The 20700-nt window shown below is 36.5% G+C and overlaps 1 protein-coding gene across 5 annotated transcripts in view; it reads right to left on the bottom strand.

Moving 5' to 3' along the window:
• Positions 1 to 20700, bottom strand: part of ALKBH8 (alkB homolog 8, tRNA methyltransferase) — a 66198-nt gene that overhangs the window by 17492 nt on the left and 28006 nt on the right. For all 5 annotated transcript variants that reach the window (XM_028833938.2, XM_028833936.2, XM_028833937.2 and 2 more), the window contains 3 exons: positions 15580 to 15686; positions 8765 to 8916; positions 1329 to 1585 (listed from right to left, as the gene is read on the bottom strand). In XM_028833938.2, the coding sequence (XP_028689771.2) occupies positions 1329 to 1585; positions 8765 to 8916; positions 15580 to 15686 (516 nt within the window). The remainder of the gene's footprint in view (positions 1 to 1328; positions 1586 to 8764; positions 8917 to 15579; positions 15687 to 20700) is intronic.

Raw genomic sequence — 20700 nt, forward strand, 5'->3', positions numbered from 1 at the left:
GTCTAACAACTATTTACATAGCATTTACATTGTATTACATATCATAAGTAATCTACAGACAATTTTAAATATACAGGAGGATGTGCATAGGTTATTTGCAAATACTACATAATTTTGTATCAGAGACTTGAGCTTCTACAGATTTTGGTATCCACAGGGCCCTGGAAATAATTCCCCACAGATACCAAGGGACTAATATACTTTTTTCAATGTATTGTTTGTACTTCCTCGGAAGAATCCTAGGTGACTGTAACTAGAGGCATTTGAGGTGTATGGCCCTACAAAGAACAGCCACTGCTGCTCATGTAGGGGTGATAAAAATGTAATCTCTTAGAAGAATGATATATCACTTTTCTCTTTTATGCTACATTTTTTATGATCATTAAATATGCATTTTATTTATTATTTGATTTGGCTTCAATTTTATATACCAAGGGACAATTGTAGTAACTTTTTTCATGTAGGTGTACAATATCTAGGATGGAGTAAAAATAAAGATGAGAAGTGATCTGACATACTCCAATAACCCAGGAATGTTGGCTGCTCTCTCTTCTTTTTTCTTACTCCCTTACTCTCATCCTAAATCCCCTAATCTAGAGAAAGGGAAGCTCCAGTCCTCACAGAGCAAGGGTTAAAATAAGATTACTTACAACAATACACTAAAACAAGAACATCCTACTTCATAGCACAGCGGGAAAAAAAAATGGCTCATAGAAAAAAAAATGATAGCAACTGAAAACAGACACTGTGGAACCAGACAGTCTAGCCCTTGCAACCTTGGTCAAGTTCTTAATCTATTTGAGCCTTAGTTTCCTCAACAGTAAGATGCCAATAAATAGAAATGTTTTTCTACTATGAGTGAAGTTTGGAGTAGAAGACATAGGTTCAAGTTCCAGTTACATCCCCTAATTATATGACACCAGGAAATTAACATGACGACTGTGAGCCCCAATTTCTTCATATGCAAAAAATGGATGAAAATATCAGCTTTATCTTCTTCATACTTAGGGGGATCCAAGTCAAAAAAAGATTTCTATAAAAATCCTTTCTACTCCGTAAAGAGTTTTACAGCTATAAGATAGTTTTACTGATAAAATAATAGTGGTAGAAAGCAAAATCTAATGGGAAAAAAAATTTATATAACGATGGTGTGCCCATAAATTCCTAGAGGAATAAGAAAGAATGGGGCAGTGTTCATTAATATTCAATCTATTGGTTATAATTTTCTGGCAATGACCTAAAAAAAACAGCATTATATCATGAGGAAGAAAGATTATGATAACCACTGCAAATTAAGCAAAAAGAAAGTCAAAAGCAACATTACTTGCCATATATAACTCCTTATTGACGCCAAGATACTTTCCATTACCACATCCAATATCGGCCACTATCGAACCACTTGGCAAAGCCTTCAAAAACTCCACAATGTGCGGCCAAGGGGTATGTCTCGTGCTGCTGAAGTGTCCAGCAATCTCTTCATAAACTTGATGGACGTACTCTTGCTCCAGCCGTGAGGCTTCTTTATCACTCTCTGGAAATGAGGGAGGAGTCTCTTTCCTCTGGCTATCACAGACCAAAGGGTAACCTTAATGAAAAACAAAGCAATACACACCTTTCCTTTTTATCAGAATAACTCATACGGTATCAAGTTTTCATAAATGAAAAAAAAATCAGTGCAAATTTGGTGGGTAGATAGACTCCGATTTATCCGTTAAAAGGAAAAGTTCTTCCCTAATAATTCTAATATAAAAAGAATGGGGAAAATCCATTTACAACAATACATGACTACAATTCTGCATCTGCCTTAGTGATTATGCCTATTTAGTCTCAAGATTAAATACAGTTATATATAGATTTAATTTTGAGATTAAAAGTCCTCCTATTCAGAAAAGCATCTTAATAGGTCTGGCCTAACTGGGAAAAATTTAGCTAAATTAACCTTGGTAGGTAAAGGAGATAGGAGTTATGGGCACCGTAGGGCTCTCAGAAGAACAAGACCTGGGGGCAAAGTGTCATTTGGTAATAACCACAAGCATTTACTGAACACCATTTGAAGCGGTTTCTAAGCATTGCCTCAATTCTCACAGTAATGCAATGAGATAGGTACCATGATATCCACTTACAGATGACAAAAACTGAAGCACAAAGAAGCTAAGACCATTCCTAAAGACAGAGATACTAAGTCATACAGCCACGAATTGAACCCAGGCAGTGTAGACTCCAAAGCCCACATTCTCAATGACTACACTATGTTGCCTGCTTCAGTAGAATAAGCAAATCCCAGGGAGAACACCACCAAGCAGAGCTGATGACAGAGGAAATTTAGAATACACTGTCTCAAATTAATTTTGAAGTTGTTCCCTGTTCTCTGTAATAATGTCTAACACTCACTTTAAATCTTTGCTTGTTCCATGCTATAGTAAGAACAGAGGTTCTTCAAAAAATTAGAAATAGGGGACTACCTACCTTCAGGCCCCCTCTCACACAGAACCCATTCAGGTTCAATCCCCTCTTGTATTAGAGCTGTTCTGTCACTCAATAAAACCCTTCTCTGCCTTGCTCAAAAAAAAATAAAATATAAGTACTATCTTATAAACCAGTAATCCCAGTATGGGTTATATAGCCAAAGAAAATGAAATTAGTGTGTCAGAAAGACATCTGCACTCACATGTTTACTGCAACATTACTCACAACAGCCAAGGCATGGACTCAAAGTGCCTATCAGTGAATGAATGGAAAAAGAAAATATGGTACACATACACAACAGAATACTATTCTGCCACAAACAGAAGGAAATCTTGCCATTCACAACACGGATAAACCTGGAGGATATTATGTTAAGTGAAATAAGTCATACAGAGAAGACAAATACTACACAATCTCACTCAGACATGGAATCTAAAAAAAGCTGATCTCACAGAATAGAGAGTGGTAGAATGGTGGTTACCAGGGGCTGGGGCATTTGGGGGTGGGAGCTGGGAAGATGCTAATAAAAGGATACAAAATTTCAGTTAGATAGAATAAGTCCCAGGGATCTAGTGTAAAACATGGTGACTATAGTTAATAATAATATATTGTATTCTTGAAAATCACTATGAGAATACCTTGGTTTTTTTTTGAGACAGAGTCTCGCTCTGTCACCCAGGCTGGAGTGCAGTGGCATGATATCAGCTCACTGCAACCTCCGCCTCCCGGGTTCAAGCAATTCTCCTGCCTCAGCCTCCCGAGTAGCTGGGATTACAAGCGTGTGCCACCAAGCCTGGCTAATTTTTGTATTTTTAGTACAGACAGGGTTTCACCATGTTGGCCAGGCTGGTCTGGAACTCCTGACCTCAGGTAATCCACCCGCTTCGGCCTCCCAAAGTGCTGGGATTACAGGCGTGAGCCATCACGCCCAGCCAAGAATAAATTTTTAAGTGTTCTCATCACAAAAAAGTATAAGTATGTGAAGTAATACATGTTAATTAGCTCAATTGAGCCATTCTACAATATATACATTTTATATATTTTAAAACATCATGTTGTACATGATAAACATGTATAATTTGGGGGGTTTTCTGTTGCTGTTTTTTTGTTTTGAGACAGGGTCTTGCTCTGTCACCCAGGCTGCAGTGATGTGGCGTGATCATAGCTCACTGCAGCCTCGAACTCCTAGACTCACACAATCCTCCCGCCTCAGCTTTCCTAGTAGGTAGGACCACAGGCACACACCACCATGCCTGTCTAAATTTTGATTTTATTTTTTTGTAGAGAGTGGGTTTTGCTATGTTGTCCAAGCTGATTTTGAACTCCTGGCCTCAAGCAATTCTCCTGCCTCAGCCTCCCAAAGTGCTGGGATTACAGGCATGAGCCACTATGTCGGCCACAATTATTTTTCATCTTAAAAAAAAAAATCTATAAACTGAATCCCCAATAACACTTTCTTACATTTAATAAATGCCCATGACAGACATTTGCATAAGAAAACTAGCTTGTGTCTCCAACTACACTTTAAGTTCCTTAAGAATAGGAGACATGCTTTATTTTTCTATACCATGTAACTCACTATCTGCAATGTTCGATATTCATCAAATAATAAATGAACATTTAAAATTTAACTTTTAAAATTTGATTTTTAAGCCTTCAAGGACACCTTTAATAAAATAGTTATTTTGAGCTTCACTAACATCAAGATATAAAATATAGAAATTTCAAGTTTTTTAAAAGGATAACATTTTGTAGATATTGTAAGAGTTTTGAAGTAAATTTTTAAGATTATGACTAAATCCAAAAGCTATTGGTAGATACCACCCATAATTAAAACCCCCAAAGATATAAAAAGGATTTTATTATCCCGATCATTACAAAACAGTATTTACAAAATGCAAGAGGGGTCTGTTAATTGAGTCAAAGAAATCCAGAACATGACGTACTTGTATAGACAATTCAAAATAGCATCCTCTTGACAAGTTTTTGAACAGTTTTTATTCCCTTCTGAGTTTTCAAACTGACTAAAACATAAACTATTGCTTATCTCCCTAGAGTTATGTACTATAGGACAATTTATCATCTCCAATTTCCCTCTTGGATTAATAAGAAATAATTTAGAATCTTGACAAACTATTCCCAACAATACCCATTTTTAAACAAGTAATATTTTGTTGGCCTCCAATTGTAGCACTCTTAACTGTTACTTCAATAACGAAAATATTTATTGGGCACCCAACTCAAGTACTAAGTTTGGAAAAAATGAAAATGATAAGATGCAGACCCTGCCTTCAAAGAATGTAAACTCTAATGAGGGTGGTTAAGAAAAGTGCATGATGGCCGGGCGCGGTGGCTCACGCCTGTAATCCCAGCACTTTGGGAGGCCGAGGCGGGTGGATCACGAGGTCAAGAGATCGAGACCATCCTGACTAACACGGTGAAACCCCGTCTCTACTAAAAAATACAAAAAACTTAGCCGGGCATGGTGGCGGGTGCCTGTAGTCCCAGCTACTCAGGAGGCTGAGGCAAGAGAATGGCGTGAACCCGGGAGGTGGAACTTGCAGTGAGCCGAGATTGCGCCACTGCGCTCCAGCCTGGGCGACACAGCGAGATTCCATCTCAAAAAAAAAAATAAAGAAAGAAAGAAAAGTGCATGATCTATTGAGGGATTCAACTTCTTCCTGGGTTAGTCTTGGGAGGGTGCATGTGTCCAGGAATTTATCCATCTCTTCTAGATTTTCTAGTTTATTTGCGTAGAGGTATTTATAGTATTCTCCGATGGTAGTTTGTGTTTCTGTTGGATCGATGGTGATATCTCCCTTTATCTTTTTTTTTTTTTTGCTTTTATATATATATATATTTTAATTTTACTTTAAGTTCTAGGGTACATGTGCACAACGTGCAGGTTTGTTACATATGTACACATGTGTCATGTTGGTGTGCTGCACCCATTAACTCATCATTTACATTAGGTATATCTCCTATTGCTATCCCTCCCCCCGCCCCCAACCCCATGACAGGCCCTGGTGTGTGATGTTCCCCACCTGGTGTCCAAGTGTTCTCATGGTTCAGTTCCCACCTATGAGTGACAACATGCAGTGTTTGGTTTTTTTTCCTTGCAATAGTTTGCTCAGAATGATGGTTTCCAGCTTCATCCATGTCCCTACAAAGGACATGAACTCATTCCTTTTTTATGGCTGCATAGTATTCCATGGTGTATATGTGCCACATTTTCTTAACCCAGTCTATCATGGATGGACATTTGGGTTGTTTCCAAGTCTTTGCTACTGTGAATAGTGCCACAATAAACATACGTGTGCATGTGTCTTTATAGCAGCATGATTTATAATCCTTTGGGTATATACCCAGTAATGGGATGGCTGGGTCAAATGGTATTTCTAGTTCTACAACCTTGCAGAATTGCCACACTGTCTTCCACAATGGTTGAATTAGTTTACAGTCCCACCAACAGTGTAAAAGTGTTCCTATGTCTCTCCTTTATCATTTTTTATTGCGTCTATTTGATTCTTCTCTCTTTTCTGCTGTATTAGTCTTGCTAGCAGTCTATCAATTTTGTTGATCTTTTAAAAAACACCGGCTCCTGGATTCATTGATTTTTTTCAAGGGTTTTATGTGTCTCTATCTCCTTCAGTTCTGCTCTGATCTTAGTTATTTCTTGCCTTCTGCTAGCTTTTGAATGTGTTTGCTCTTGCTTCTCTAGTTCTTTTAATTGTGATGTTAGGGTGTCAATTTTAGATCTTTCCTACTTTCTCCTGTGGGCATTTAGTGCTATAAATTTCCCTCTACACACTGCTTTAAATGTGTCCCAGAGATTCTGGTATGTTTTGTCTTTGTTCTCATTGGTTTCAAAGAACATCTTTATTTCTGCCTTCATTTCGTTATGTACCCAGTAGTCATTCAGGAGCAGGTTGTTCAGTTTCCATGTAGTTGAGTGGTTTTGAGGGAGTTTCTCAATACTGACTTCTAGTTTGATTGCACTGTGGTCTGGGGAACAGTTTGTTATAATTTCTGTTCTTTTACATTTGCTGAGGAGTGCTTTACTTCCAACTATGTGGTCAGTTTTGGAATAAGTGCGACGTGGTGCTGAGAAGAATGTATATTCTCTTGATTTGGGGTGGAGAGTTCTGTAGATGTCTATTAGGTCTGCTTGGTGCACAGCTGAGTTCAATTCCTGGATATCCCTGTTAACTTTCTGTCTCATTGATCTGTCTAATGTTGACAGTGGGGTGTTGAAGTCTCCCATTATTATGGTGTGGGAGTCTTAGTCTCTTTGTTGGTCTCTACAGACTTACTTTATGAATCTGACCAATAACAGGCTCTGAAATTGAGGCAATAATTAATAGCCTACAAACCAAAAAAGTCTAGGACCAGACAGATTCACAGCTGAATTCTACCAGAGGTACAAAGAGGAGCTGGTACCATTCCTTCTGAAACTATTCCAATCAATAGAAAAGGAGGGAATCCTCCCTAACTCATGAGGCCAGCATCATCCTGATACCAAAGCCTGGCACAGACACATACACAAAAAAGAGAATTTTAGACCAATATCCCTGATGAACATTGACGCAAAAATCCTCAACAAAATATGGGCAAACCGAATCCGGCAGCACATCACAAACCTTACGCACCACGATCAAGTTGGCTTCATCCCTGGGAGGCAAGGCTGGTTCAACATACGCATATCAATAAACATAATCCATCATATAAACAGCACCAAAGACAAAGACCATATGATTATCTCAATAGATGCAGAAAAGGCCTTCAATAAAATTCAACACTCCTTCATGCTAAAAACTCTCAAAAAATTCGGTATTGACGGGACGTATCTCAAAATAATAAGAGCTGTTTATGACAAACCCACAGCCAATATCATACTGAATGGGCAAAAACTGGAAGCATTCCCTTTGAAACCTGGCACAAGACAGGGATGCCCTCTCTCACCACTCCTATTCAACATAGTGTTGGAAGTTCTGGCCAGGGCAATCAGGCAGGAGAAATAAATAAAAGGTATTCAATTAGGAAAAGAGGAAGTCAAATTGTCCCTGTTTGCAGATGACATGATTGTATATTTAGAAAACCCCATCGTCTCAACCCAAAATCTCCTTAAGCTGATAAGCAACTTCAGCAAAGTCTCAGGTTACAAAATCAATGTGCAAAAATCACAAGCATTCCTATACACAAATAACAGACAGAGAGCCAAATCATGAGTGAACTCCCATTCACAATTGCTTCAAAGAGAATAAAACACCTAGGAATCCAACTTACAAGGGATGTGAAGGACCTCTTCAAGGAGAACTACAAACCACTGCTCAACGAAATAAAAGAGGACACAAACAAATGGAAAAACATTCCATGCTCTGGATAGGAAGAAACAATATCGTGAAAATGGCCATACTGCCCAAGGTAATTTATAGATTCAATGCCATCTCCATTAAGCCACCAATGACTTTCTTCACAGAATTGGAAAAAACTACTTTAAAGTTCATATGGAACCAAAAAAGAGACCACATTGCCAAGACAATCCTAAGTCAAAAGAACAAAGCTGGAGGCATCACGCTACCTGACTTTAAACTATACTACAAGGCTACAGTAACCAAAACAGCATGATCCTGGTACCAAAACAGAGATCTAGACCAATGGAACAGAACAGAGCCCTCAGAAATAATACCGCATATCTACAACCATCTGATCTTTGACAAACCTGACAAAAACAAGCAATTGGGAAAGGATTCCCTATTTAAAAAATGGTGCTGGGAAAACTGGCTAGCCATGTATAGAAAGCTGAAACTGGATCCCTTCCTTACACCTTATACAAAAATTAATTCAAGATGTATTAAAGACTTAAATGTTAGACCTAAAACCATAAAAACCCTTGAGGAAAACCTAGGCAGTACCATTCAGGACATAGGCATGGGCAAGGACTTCATGACTAAAACACCAAAAGCAATGGCAACGAAAGCCTAAATTGACAAATAGGAGCTAATTAAACTAAAGAGCTTCTGCACAGCAAAAGAAACTACACCAACATGGCACATGTATACATATGTAACAAACCTGCACGTTGTGCACATGAACCCAAGAACTTAAAGTATAATAATAAGTAAATAAATAAATTTGATAAAGGAAAAAAAATGCATGAAAGTGCAATACAAGGCGAAATACAGGAAATGCAATTAGAGAGATTCAGAAAAAGCTCTCCTAGGTGTTGACAGGACCTTAAAGGACTTTTATATTAAATTGACTCCATTTTACAGAAGAGATAAGAGTATATACTTACTACAGTTACAGGGTGTTTGCCTCACTTTCCTAAATGTAAATGATGTTCGTAGTCCCCTCTTGCTTAAAGTTAAGTCTCCAACATCACTGGTGATAATTCCACTTTTATGATTCTCAGATGCTTGAACAGTATCAAATTTTCTGCATGTGATTCTAAAAGCAATAGTCAAAAAAATTTACTTAACATTGTATTAAAAATATTTCAGGCCTTTAAAAATGTTAAGTGAATAGAGAAAATCTAGAATAATTTATTACAAATATCTAATGGATTCTCTGAATTGTTAGACATTGCGGAAAAACAAGGAAATAAAAGTATTTAAGGAAATTATCTTCAAGACACTAATATTAAAAGAATGTACAACAAATTATTCCAGGGGGAAATAAAATAAACATTTAACTAACACCAATTCTAAAGAAAAAAAAAGGACAGCTGATGCCAAGAGGAAACAAATAGATGGTAAATTTAAATTCATTATCAGTAATATATTAAATGTAAAATTATTAAAAACTCCAATTAAAAACAAAGATTACTGGACTGGATTTTTAAAAATTAAAAACAACTACATGGTAATTACAAGTCCATAGTTTGGGATTATTATAAATAAAGCTTCTGTGAACATTCTTATACATATCATTTTTGGATATATAGATTTATTACTCTTGGGAAAATACCTAGGAGTCAAATTGGTGGGTTTTAACAGGTAATAAGGAGTGAAACTGGTGGGTGATAAGGTAAGAAACTTCTGGTTGTCCAAGGTAGTTGTACAATGTTACACTGCAACCAGCAACACATGAGAAAGTTCCAGGCTGGTTAACATTCTCACCAACTCTTGGTATTTTCTGAGTTTTAAATTTTAGTCATTTTAGTGAGTAGCATGTGGTATAAAATTGCAGTTTTATTATTTATCTAATGACTAATGATGTTATACATCTCTTCATGTGCTTATTAGACATGCATAGATCATTTTTTGATGAAGGATCTGTCCAACCCTTTTGCCCAATTGCTTGTTAGATACAGAATGATAAAGATATAGATGTAAGCATAAATACATAGCAGGTATTTTCTCCCCATGTGTAGCTGCCTTCTCATTGTCTCAATGGTATCTTTAGATGAGCAGAAGTTTTCAATTTTGATGAGTTCCAATTTATTATTTCTTAATAGTGTGTTATGAAATCTCTCTTTAAAAAAACTTTGGCTACCTCAAGCTTACAAAAATAGCTTTTTACAAAGTTTCTTTAGACCATTTCATAGTTTTTGCTTTTACATTTAAATCTATGATCTACCTCAAATTAATTTTTGTGAATGGTATGAGATAGATTCAGGTTCATTTTATTTCCACACGGATATTCAGTTGTTCCAGCACCATCTGATGAAAAATTTCCTTTCCACATTTAATTACATTGGTATCTTTGGCAAAAATCAACTGACCTTGTATATGTGGAGTTATCTCTGGACCATACTCTGTCACCCTGATCTGTCTGTCTATCTGTACAACAATACTATTTTGACTATATAGCCGTATAGTAAGTCTTAAAAATCAAGCAGAATAAATCCCCTAACATTGTTTCAAGATTGTTTTGACAATCACATTTCCTTATAAATTTTAGAATCAGTTTGTCAATTTTGACAAAAAAAAAAGCCTTCTGGAGTTTTGACTGGAATTACACTGTCTCCATAGATTTGGGGGACAACTGATGTATTAACCATATTAAGTTTCCTAGGGATAGCAATAATTTTCCTAGAATTTTCAGTCTATATGTGTTACATACCTTTTAAAAACTTATTCCTAGGACTCAGATCTTCTTGATTTACTCTAGGCAAGGTTATCTCTCTATGGAAATAGGCTTCATATTCACAGAAAATGTGCTAATCCTGAAGGATCTCAGCAAAATATATAAAATTGTAATTGTTTACTTAAGTTGTTGATACCTCTTTACTATAACAGCCAGGTGATCTGGAAAGAGAAATGTCGACCTAAAATGGATTTGATCCTAAAATGAAAAATATAATGTATTCCAATTCTCAACTTTCATTTTGTCATTGCTATATTTCACCCCATCTGTTGTAAGAAACAGAATTCTCAGGCTAATTGCCTTTTAAACAACACCCCAATAAATTAATTCTGAGTACTGGAAAGGAAATATTTATGAGTCTTGATGCTATTTTAAGTAGCATTTTTATTTCATCTTCTAAAAATTAATTTCTAAATATTGACCTTGTATGCCACTAAATTCACTTATTAGTTCTGGAACTTGTTTTGTAGATTCCCTAGGATTTTCTACATCCACAATAATGTAATCTACAAATAAAGAATTTTACTCCTTCCTTTCAAATATTTATGATTTTTAATTCTTTTTCTTGACTTCTAATACTGGCTAAGATATCCAATATAACATTAAATAGAAGAAGTATGAGCGGACATCCCTGACTTGTGCAATATCTTTGGAAAAAACGTCAATAAAATTCCATTAAGTATGATGTCAGCTGTTGGTTTTTCATAAATACCCTTTATTGCACTGAAGAAGCTCCCTTCTTGTCCTAGTTTGCTGGGTTTTTATCATGAATGGGTACTAAATTTTGTCAAATATACTTTTTGCATCAATCAAGATGATTATGCTTTTTCTCCTTTATTCCTTTAATGTGATGAATTACATTGATTTCTGAAATGCTAAACCAACTGTGAAATACTGGTATAAACTCCGCTAGGTTATATTTTCTTTTTATATATATATTGCAAGATTTGACTTTCTAATGTTCTGTTATGGATTTTCTCATCTCTGTTATGAGAGATGTGGGTTTGTAATTTTCTTTTACTTAATGTCTTTCACATGTTTTGATGCCAAGGGTAATTAATGCCAGCCTCATAAAACAAGGTAGGAGAATGGCTCTTTTTAAAAAGCTTATGCTAAAGGCAATTTTTTAGAGGAAAAAAAAAGAAAGCAATCATTGCCCAAATTTGTATTACTTTTGTTTTAATAGCTACAAATGATTAAAACTACGGTATTGAACAAATTCAATATATTTTAGAGGAATAAGTATCTTGAAGCTCTTGTTAGCAAACTAATTCCTCTTTTGAAGAGTAAGTCATTCTCTGTTACGGCCCTTTAAATCAATTACTTCACTCGCCTAAAGTGTAACTTTAGGCAAAGGCCAAGGAGTTCCTAACTGCTTTTCCAACAATCTCAAATGTTTAAGAACAGGTAATGCATGTGTTAAAGTAATGATTTACGTAAACATTGCTAAACATCTTTTTCCCCCTGCACTCAAATTATAATCAAATTGGGACAATATTCACTAAGAATATAAAAAGAGTTTTATAGATTTAAATAATAGTTCAATATAATATTAGAGACATCTCAAGGTAGTAGGAAACAACACAGACTTTAAAAGTTAAGATAAGGAATACATTATTTCAAGTTTATGTAGTCAGGAAAGCTTGATAAATTATGAAGGAAGTAAAAGAGCTATATGTTAACAGATACAGGGCGGGCAAAGGTGTGAAGGTTAGAAGGCACAGTGTAAGTTCAGAGAAAAGGGAGCAAGCAAATTTAGCCATAATATCATTGGTAAGAGCACAGATTCTGAAACCAGACTGCCAGGCTTCTGATCTTGGCTCTAAGAATTACTGCTTTGTGACTTTGTTACTTAACTTAGTAACTTTGTGACAAGTTACTTAACTTGTTTATGCTCCAATTTCCTTCAAAAATAAGGACAAAACCATGGAACAAACTTCCCACTATGATTGTGTAAATTAAATGAGTTGATATATGTAAAGTTTTTAGAACAATTCCTGGCACAAGGAAAACGCTCCAGAAATAAGTTAAAAGGAGCATTCACATAACTTCATGAAATAATGCTTCCTGGGGCCAGTCAGATGGCATAAATAAACGAAACAGGTGAACCTGTTTAGAAATATATTGTTTATCATTAAACACATAGGATTAATCTTCATTTCAAAAAAGCAGTGTTCTATGCCATTTTTCTTGAAACATACATTCTCATTCAGGCTAGCTTTCCATCTCCTTTTTTTTTTTTTTTTTTTTTTTTTTTTGAGACTGAGTCTCGCTCTGTCACCCAGGCTGGAGTGCAGTGATATGATCTTGGCTCACTGCAACCTCCGCCTCCTGGGTTCAAGTGATTCTCCTGCCTCAGCCTCCCAAGTAGCTGGGACTACAGGTACACGCCACTATACCCGGCTAATTTTTGTATTTTTAGTAGAGATGGGGTTTCACCATATTGGCCAGGCTGGTCTCGAACTCCTGACGTTGTGATCCGCCCACCTTGGCCTCCCAAAGTGCTAGGATTACAGGTGTGAGCCACCGCACCCAGCCCTGTCTCCTACTTTTAATACAGACATAAGTTCAAGAAATATTCAATTTTCATTGAATAAGATAAAAACAGTAGTACAAGCACAGTGTTAATTGACAACTGATGCTCAGTCTTAGATCACGGAGTAATAGAAAGGGGTAGGAACTGTAGAGAACTAGAGAAGTAGGCCCCCACCTAAAGAATGCTAGTGATACATAGTTTCAGGTACTGCTGCCAAGCAATACTAAGGTTCAGTGTTGTCAGATCCTCTCAATTTTCAAGAGAGGCTGAAAATTCAAATTTTTATGTGAAAACTCCTAATTTTTATATGTAGAAAACTGAAAAAAATAAACTGCCACCATGTGGACAACTATTGCATCAGCTAAACAGAAAATACCTGACTAGTAAGTGTACCCCTGTGCTACCGGTCTTCCACCTTTGATTTAAGGTGTGACAGCTAGAATAGTAAATTTGAACTTGAACAAATTAAAGTTAGAGTGAGGTATCTGGAATTAAAATTACAGGGCAGTGTTAACTTTTTTCAATCCATGTCCCTCTACAATGCTTTCTAGTGCTTTTGTTTTTCAGCATAGAAATCAAAAAGTTTTATCAAGTTTTATCAAGTCAATACACTTACCATGTGGTAAGTGTATTAAATATGCTTTTCCAATCTATTCTTCTTTCCACCCAAAGATTCTGATAACATGTCAATGGTTGGTATATCATTTACCTCTCTCTCTCTTTCTTGCCGCTGGTCTCCTTGCCTCCCTCCCTCCCTCTCTCCCCCATTTCCCCATCTGTCTCTCTTCCTAACACACACACACACACACACACACACACACACACACACACACAGTGACATTACAGGCAATGTGTATCAATGGCAGCCTCAAAAATAATACTGAGGTTTTTTTCCCTAAAAATACTGTAGAGAATTCTGATTCCAGAGCAAAGATTAAAAAGAAATATTACCTATAATCTAACTTTCCAGAGACAACTCTATTAACATTTAATAGCATAACATGCTTTCAGTAAGACAATAATGTGATCAAATGTTGTTTCAGGAAAATTAACCTGTACTATCACCAGAACAGATTAAAATATTTTCACAATATATACATGAAAAGTAATTTTCTAATTTTGTATTTGCTGTCGTTATAATATTACTCTTAAGAAGTTTAAACATTAGTGATAGCAAAAATGCTTGAACCCAAAGAGAAAATGTCATCATTCTCAGAATTCTAAGAAGACCTGAAATTAACGGATCATATCATCATTTTTTTTTTTCATTTTAAGTGCAAATATTTTAATGGCCATGAAAAAAAAATCACATAAATTTAAGCCCCAGTGCACAAAATCAGGTTATCATTTTTTAATGGCTCACATTTAGGACAGGTTACAAATTCATTTACATGTTCATTTCCTTGAATTTTTATAAAAAATATGTCAGCTAAAAGCTCCAAAGCAGAACACAATTAATAAGTACAGAACTCAGCAGTATTTTAAGGGACAATATATGTAAATTTCAGCAGTGTAATGGTCTCTCCTCAAAAGGCTAAAGATGTATCCCTAACAGAAGCACATACTCATTTCTTTAGATTTTGATTAAATCAAACAAACTCAAATTGCAGGGCATTCTACAACATAATTGGCCTCCTTAAAAGAGTCAACGTCATTAAGAACAAAGAAAAGTTGAGAAACTGTTTCAAATAAAAGACTAAACAGAATTAACAAGATTTAAACATAACGTGGGATCACAGACTGAATCCTGGATCAGAAAGAATGCTTAAAGCACTATAACATACAACTAGCAATATTTGAATATGGATTGTATAAGAGTACAATAAGAGTATTTTATCAATGTTGAATTTCCTGAATTTGAGCACTGCACTGTGGTTTTATAGAACAGAGGTTGGCCAACTTTTTCTGTAAAGGGCCAGAGAGTGAATATTTTAGGCACTGAGGGCCACATGTAGTCTCTGTCAAACATTCCTCATTGTTTTTTTGTTTTACAGCCTTTAAAAATGTAAAAACCATTCACAGCTCAAGAGCTGTACAAAAACAGCCTGAGAGTTGAATGTGGCCCACTAGCCATAGCTTGCCAATCCCTGACATACGCAATGTCCTTGTTCTTAGGAAATACACAATGAAGCATGGAAGAGTAAGCCATAATGTCTATAACTTACTCTAAAATGATTCAGTAAAAATGATAATGATAACATATGTGAGAGAGAAATAAAAAATGTTCCAAATATTCAAAATTAGTAAATGCAGGTGAAAGGCGAAGGGAGTTCACTGTACTATGCTTGCAAGTTTGCTATAAATTAAAATTTTTTTCCAAGTGAAAAGGTAATGTTTAACAAAAACAAAACTAGACAGATGCCCCTAGGAGTTTTGAATCCAGAAGCCTCGATCTGCAGGCACAGGGCATGGTCCCTGTGGCTCAGACACAGAAGAATGAGAAGTCTCATAAAGTAAAAAGAATCCTGTCATATTTCAATACATACCCATGGGTCCAAAGGTATCTAGATTCTCCTGTCATCACCAGCAAACTCCGACGAGGCAACATAACTGGCACTGCAGTACCATCTGGGTGCTTAAAATCCATGACAATCTTGAAGCAAAGATAAAAGCATAATGATCAATCCAAAGTTTCATATACTCCAAGGATAAGAATGATTAACAGAGTTTGGCTATTTTTCTAGGCTAACAGAGATTAAAACATAATAATGCTTGTAGAAAAGCATAGCACAGTGGTTTTCAAATTTTACTGTACATGAGAATCAACTGAATGACAAAAAAAATGGTATTTCATCCACAGAGATTCAGAATCAGCAGGTCTGGAGTAAGGCTCAGAAATCTACATATCTAATAATCACCCCATGAAATTATGAAGCAGGTGGTCTCAGGATACACCATAGAAAACAGCAGAGTAGAGGTCAAACACAGGGACTTTGGAGCTGAAACACTAATATCCTGACTCTTCCATTTATTAATCACGTGACACAGGACAAGTCATTTAACCCCACTCTGCTTCTCAACTCTTACAGTATTTTACATAAATTATATAGACAATTATAAAAATAATCACATATAATCCATTAGATTATATGAGATTTTGCACCTTTAAAGTAATGTAACATACTGGGATTAGAGGCTGATTAATAAAGAGACAATAAAAAAAAAAAAAACAGGGACATTTTCAGCAACTTTTCCTAAGTTATGCTCAAATATTATTCTGAATAGCAACCTATAAGGATAAAATATCCAAGAAAATGCTTGTGTCCTAGGAACCCATCAAAAACCAAATACTTCAGTCTAAAAATAGCAGCAGCTGACAAATATGAATTAAAAAGGCTTACTACAGGGCTGAAAACTATTCTTTTAAGTGAACAAATCAATCCATTTGAAAAATAGATATGACAACTAACAGTAAGTAGGATGAAAAGAATTTACCATAGTACCTTCCTTAATGGTAAACCTGCACAGTACCCGGTACAAAGTAAACATTCCATAAATGTTAGCTACTATTACTATTAATAGTAATATTGGATCAAATGAGATAATACACATGAAAATTCTCTGTAAACTATAGTTTTCTTCCTTTCTAACCTATCCTTCCAATCTAAGTATGGAAAATAAAGTAAGGTGATAAGAGTTTAATTTCCTAACAGTTATCTGTTCCAAATGTCTACATATAATTCCATATAGTCATACCCTGAAAGCATTCGAAACACCAGAGATTAATTCTGAAGTTTTTAGGGATGAAGTGTATTGAGACTTGCAACTTTCTTAAAATGTATACATAAAAGATGGACCAATAAACAGACAGAGGGATGAGAAGATGGTTAGATTTGGTAAAGCAAGTATATTAAAATGTTAATTGTAGAATCTAGGTAGTAGATAAAGAAGTATTTACTGTACAATTCTTCAACTTTTCTGTATGAAAATATTCATAATTGGCTGGGCGTGGTGGCTCACACCTGTAATCCCAGCACTTTGGGAGGCCAAGGTGGGCAGATCACTTGATGTCAGGAGTTTGAGACCAGCCTGGCCAACATGGAGATACCCTGTCTCTACTAAAAATACAAAAAATTAGGTGGGCATAGTGGTGGGCACCTGTAATCCTAGCTACTCAGGACGCTGAGGCAGGGGGATTGCTTGAACTCGGGAGGCGGAGGTTGCAGTGAGCTGAGTTCATGCCACTGCACTCCAGCCTGGGCAACAGAGTGAGACACCGCCTCACAAGAAAAAAAAAATTTCATAATAAATTGTTGGGGGGAAATGGGAAAACCACAGTGGCCCCTTGTTAAATCAATTTATAAAGGTTTCAATTTTCTTAATAGAAGCCAAGGCCCACACCTAGGAAAGAATAAAGAGCATATTTATTACTAGAGACAATTATCGGTGGCTTAAAGGAAATCCATGTCCAGATATCCAGATGAAAACCATCATGATGGGAAAATATTCTAGAAGACTAGACTCTAATTCATTAAACAAATATTTATTAATCATTGGGGGAGATATCAAAGGCTACAATAGTGAAGAGAGACAAGCTCTATGTCCACCTAGAAGTTACAGTTTTTGGCCAATATTCAACATGTTTTACAAAGACACAATACATATGTATTTGTGAAATTCAAACTTATTCCCTCCCGTCAACAGAGTAATGATTTCCAAATAGGAAAATTTCAGCTTAAACAAGTCATTAGAACTCACAAGAGATATAGGAACATGATATTAATTAATTTTGAAACACTTGTCCTGGCATATACAAGCCAAGTTTCAAGGAGGAAAAATACACAACTAAATAAGCTAAATATTTTCCTTTTTCTGTATCAAACTGACCATTCCTCATCTTTTTTTTTTTCCAATAGGCTTTTGGGGAACAGGGGGTGTTTTGTTACATGGATCAGTTCTTTAGTGGTAATTTCTGAGATTTTAGTGCACCTGTCACCCGAGCAGTGCACATTGTACACAATGTGTAGTCACCGACCCCCGACCCTTTCCCCCAAGTCCCCAAAGTCCAATGTATCATTCTTATGCCTTTGCATCCTCATAGCTTAGCTCCCACTTATGAGTGAGAACATACAATGTTTGGTTTTCCATTTCTGAGTTATTTCACTTAGAATAATGGTCTCCAATTCCATCCAGGTTGCTGTGAATGTCACTATTTTGTTTCTTTTTATGGCCGAGTAGTATTCTATTGTCCATATATACCACATTTTATTTATCCACTCGTTGATTGATGGGTATTTGGGCTGGTTCTGTATTTTTGCAATTGCAAATGGTGCTGCTATAAACATGTGTGTGCAATTATCTTTTCTGTATAATAACTTCCTTTCCTCTGGGTTAGATATCCGGGAGTGGGGCTGCTGGATCAATTGGCAGATCTACTTTCAGTTCTTCAAAGAATCTCCACACTGTTTTTCATAGTGGTTGTACTAGTTTACATTCTGACCAACAGTGTAAAAGTGTTCCCTTTTTACCACATCCCTGCTAACATCTTTTTTTTTTTTAATGGCCATTCTCCCAGGAGTAAGGTGGCATTGCATTGTGGTTTTGATTTGCATTTCCCTGATAATTAGCGATGTTGAGCATTTTTTCACATGCTTGTTGGCCAGTTGTATATCTTCTTTTAAGAATTGTCTATTCATGTCCTTAATCCATTTCTTGATGGGATTGTTTGTTTTTTTCTTGCTGATTGAAGTTCTTAACTTTATCTTTGAACTTGGGTTAAATGAAGTCTGATGTAACAATGGAGCATGGGCTTGAGCAAGGAAATACATGCAATATGCTTGTCCACAGTTCCTTGAGGCACATTTGGGTAATACGTCCACAACGTCCCAGGAACACATAAAGTGTGAGAGTTCACTGAGACTCAGAGTTCACAGTAAGCACTTTATGTCTACCACTGAGTGAGTGGGTACACTGACAGCCTAGAGGGTCCGCCAGAACTTGATTCAAATGTAGAAAGAAGACAATGGTGTTCTAAGAAACACAAGCAATCAAGTGTTAAATTAAATTTAGCCCAAAGTTGCCTCCTTGTAAGTTCAGCCTAAATGTTTCTTCACACATACTTCATACATAGAACTGTAATCTAACTGGATGTCTAAACAGACTGCTGCCTACTCTTTTACCAATCACTGAGTTTCACACAATAAAGGTGGCCATCTGTTCAAACCATGTCCAAATAAGGCAAACACCAAGCTGTAACTAATCCAGGTGTTTCTGTACCTCACTTCCGTTTTCTGTATGTCACTTTACTTTTTCTGTCTGTAAATTCTCTCCAACCACTCAGCAGCACTGGAGTCTCTCTGAATCTATTCTGGTTCAGGGTGCTGCCCGATTTATGAATCATTCATTGTGCAATTAACTTGATTAAATTTAACTTGTCTAAAGTTTTTCTTTTAACACAAGGAACCCCACCATCATATCCCTTCTTATTCATGTTACTTCCCTATGTTAGCCAACTGCTTAACAGTGAAAATGATAATGTAGAAGAACCCATAACGACAGGACAACCTGAAGGCTGAAAGAAAGAGCTCAGAGTAGTGGATCAATGCAACAAGCCAAAAATGAAAGTTGATCATTTATTGTGATATAATAGTATAAACAAAGGTTTAAAACCTGAGGAAGCACCAACTCCCCCCAGCCCCATTTTTCTCCACTGTACACTGCATGACTTGAGGGTGAGGTGGATCGTCGTGAATGTGGGGATTGTCTCACTGCTGAGGGGGCCCCAAATGAAAGGTTCTGGCAGTGTTATAAACTCAGCGGTCAGGGAAGGGTGAGGGGGAAGGACTAGGAATTGAAAAGTAGCTAGTACTAAGTCAGACTAAGGAAGGTATCGTTGAGGTTTCCAACTCCTTCCTCCACAAAAAGGCCTTGGCAGAGGTGCCTGAAGAGGACCTCAGCCAAAGACCTCAGATAAAGAGATCGAGGAATGAAGGTGTCTGGGCTAGGAATGCAAATAGGCATAAGAGCATGACCAGCCAGGGAGGTTTGACCCCTTCATTACAACTTCACTTAGACTGTAATGCATTGGCTGTGCATCAAGTCTACTATGGGGAGGGCAGCTTCCCGCCATGAGGCCACCAGGTAAAGCCTTTGTCATTGTCTATGGTGAGGCCTGAAAAATCACATGGGGTTTCAGCCTGGAGCCAGACTCCTCAAAATTCATAATTCCATTTCCTTCCAGTCCTTCCTTACTCAGCAAACAGAAGATAGACAATGTTAGCAGAAGGTGCTCAAATCAAGAAGTGAAACAAAAATGGCTATTGTTGAGTTAGTTTTGTGCAGTGTTTCCACTATTCTGGTAAAAATGATCACAAATGAATGTACAAGTACAAAATACAAATTGTTTAAGTTTGGTGATTCCCAATAGCAAAGACATGGAATCAATGTAAATGCCCATCAATGATAAACTAGAACAAGAAAATGTGGTACATATACACCAGCATGGAATACTATGCAGCCATAAAAAGGAATGAGATCATGTCCTTTGCAGGGACACAGATGGAGTTGGAAGCCATTATCTTCAGCAAACTAACACAGGAACAGAAAACCAAATACCACGTGTTCTCACTTATAAGCAGTACCTGAATGATCATAACACATGGACACAT

Source organism: Macaca mulatta, chromosome 14, assembly GCF_049350105.2.
Source record: "Macaca mulatta isolate MMU2019108-1 chromosome 14, T2T-MMU8v2.0, whole genome shotgun sequence".
NCBI lineage: Eukaryota > Metazoa > Chordata > Mammalia > Primates > Cercopithecidae > Macaca > Macaca mulatta.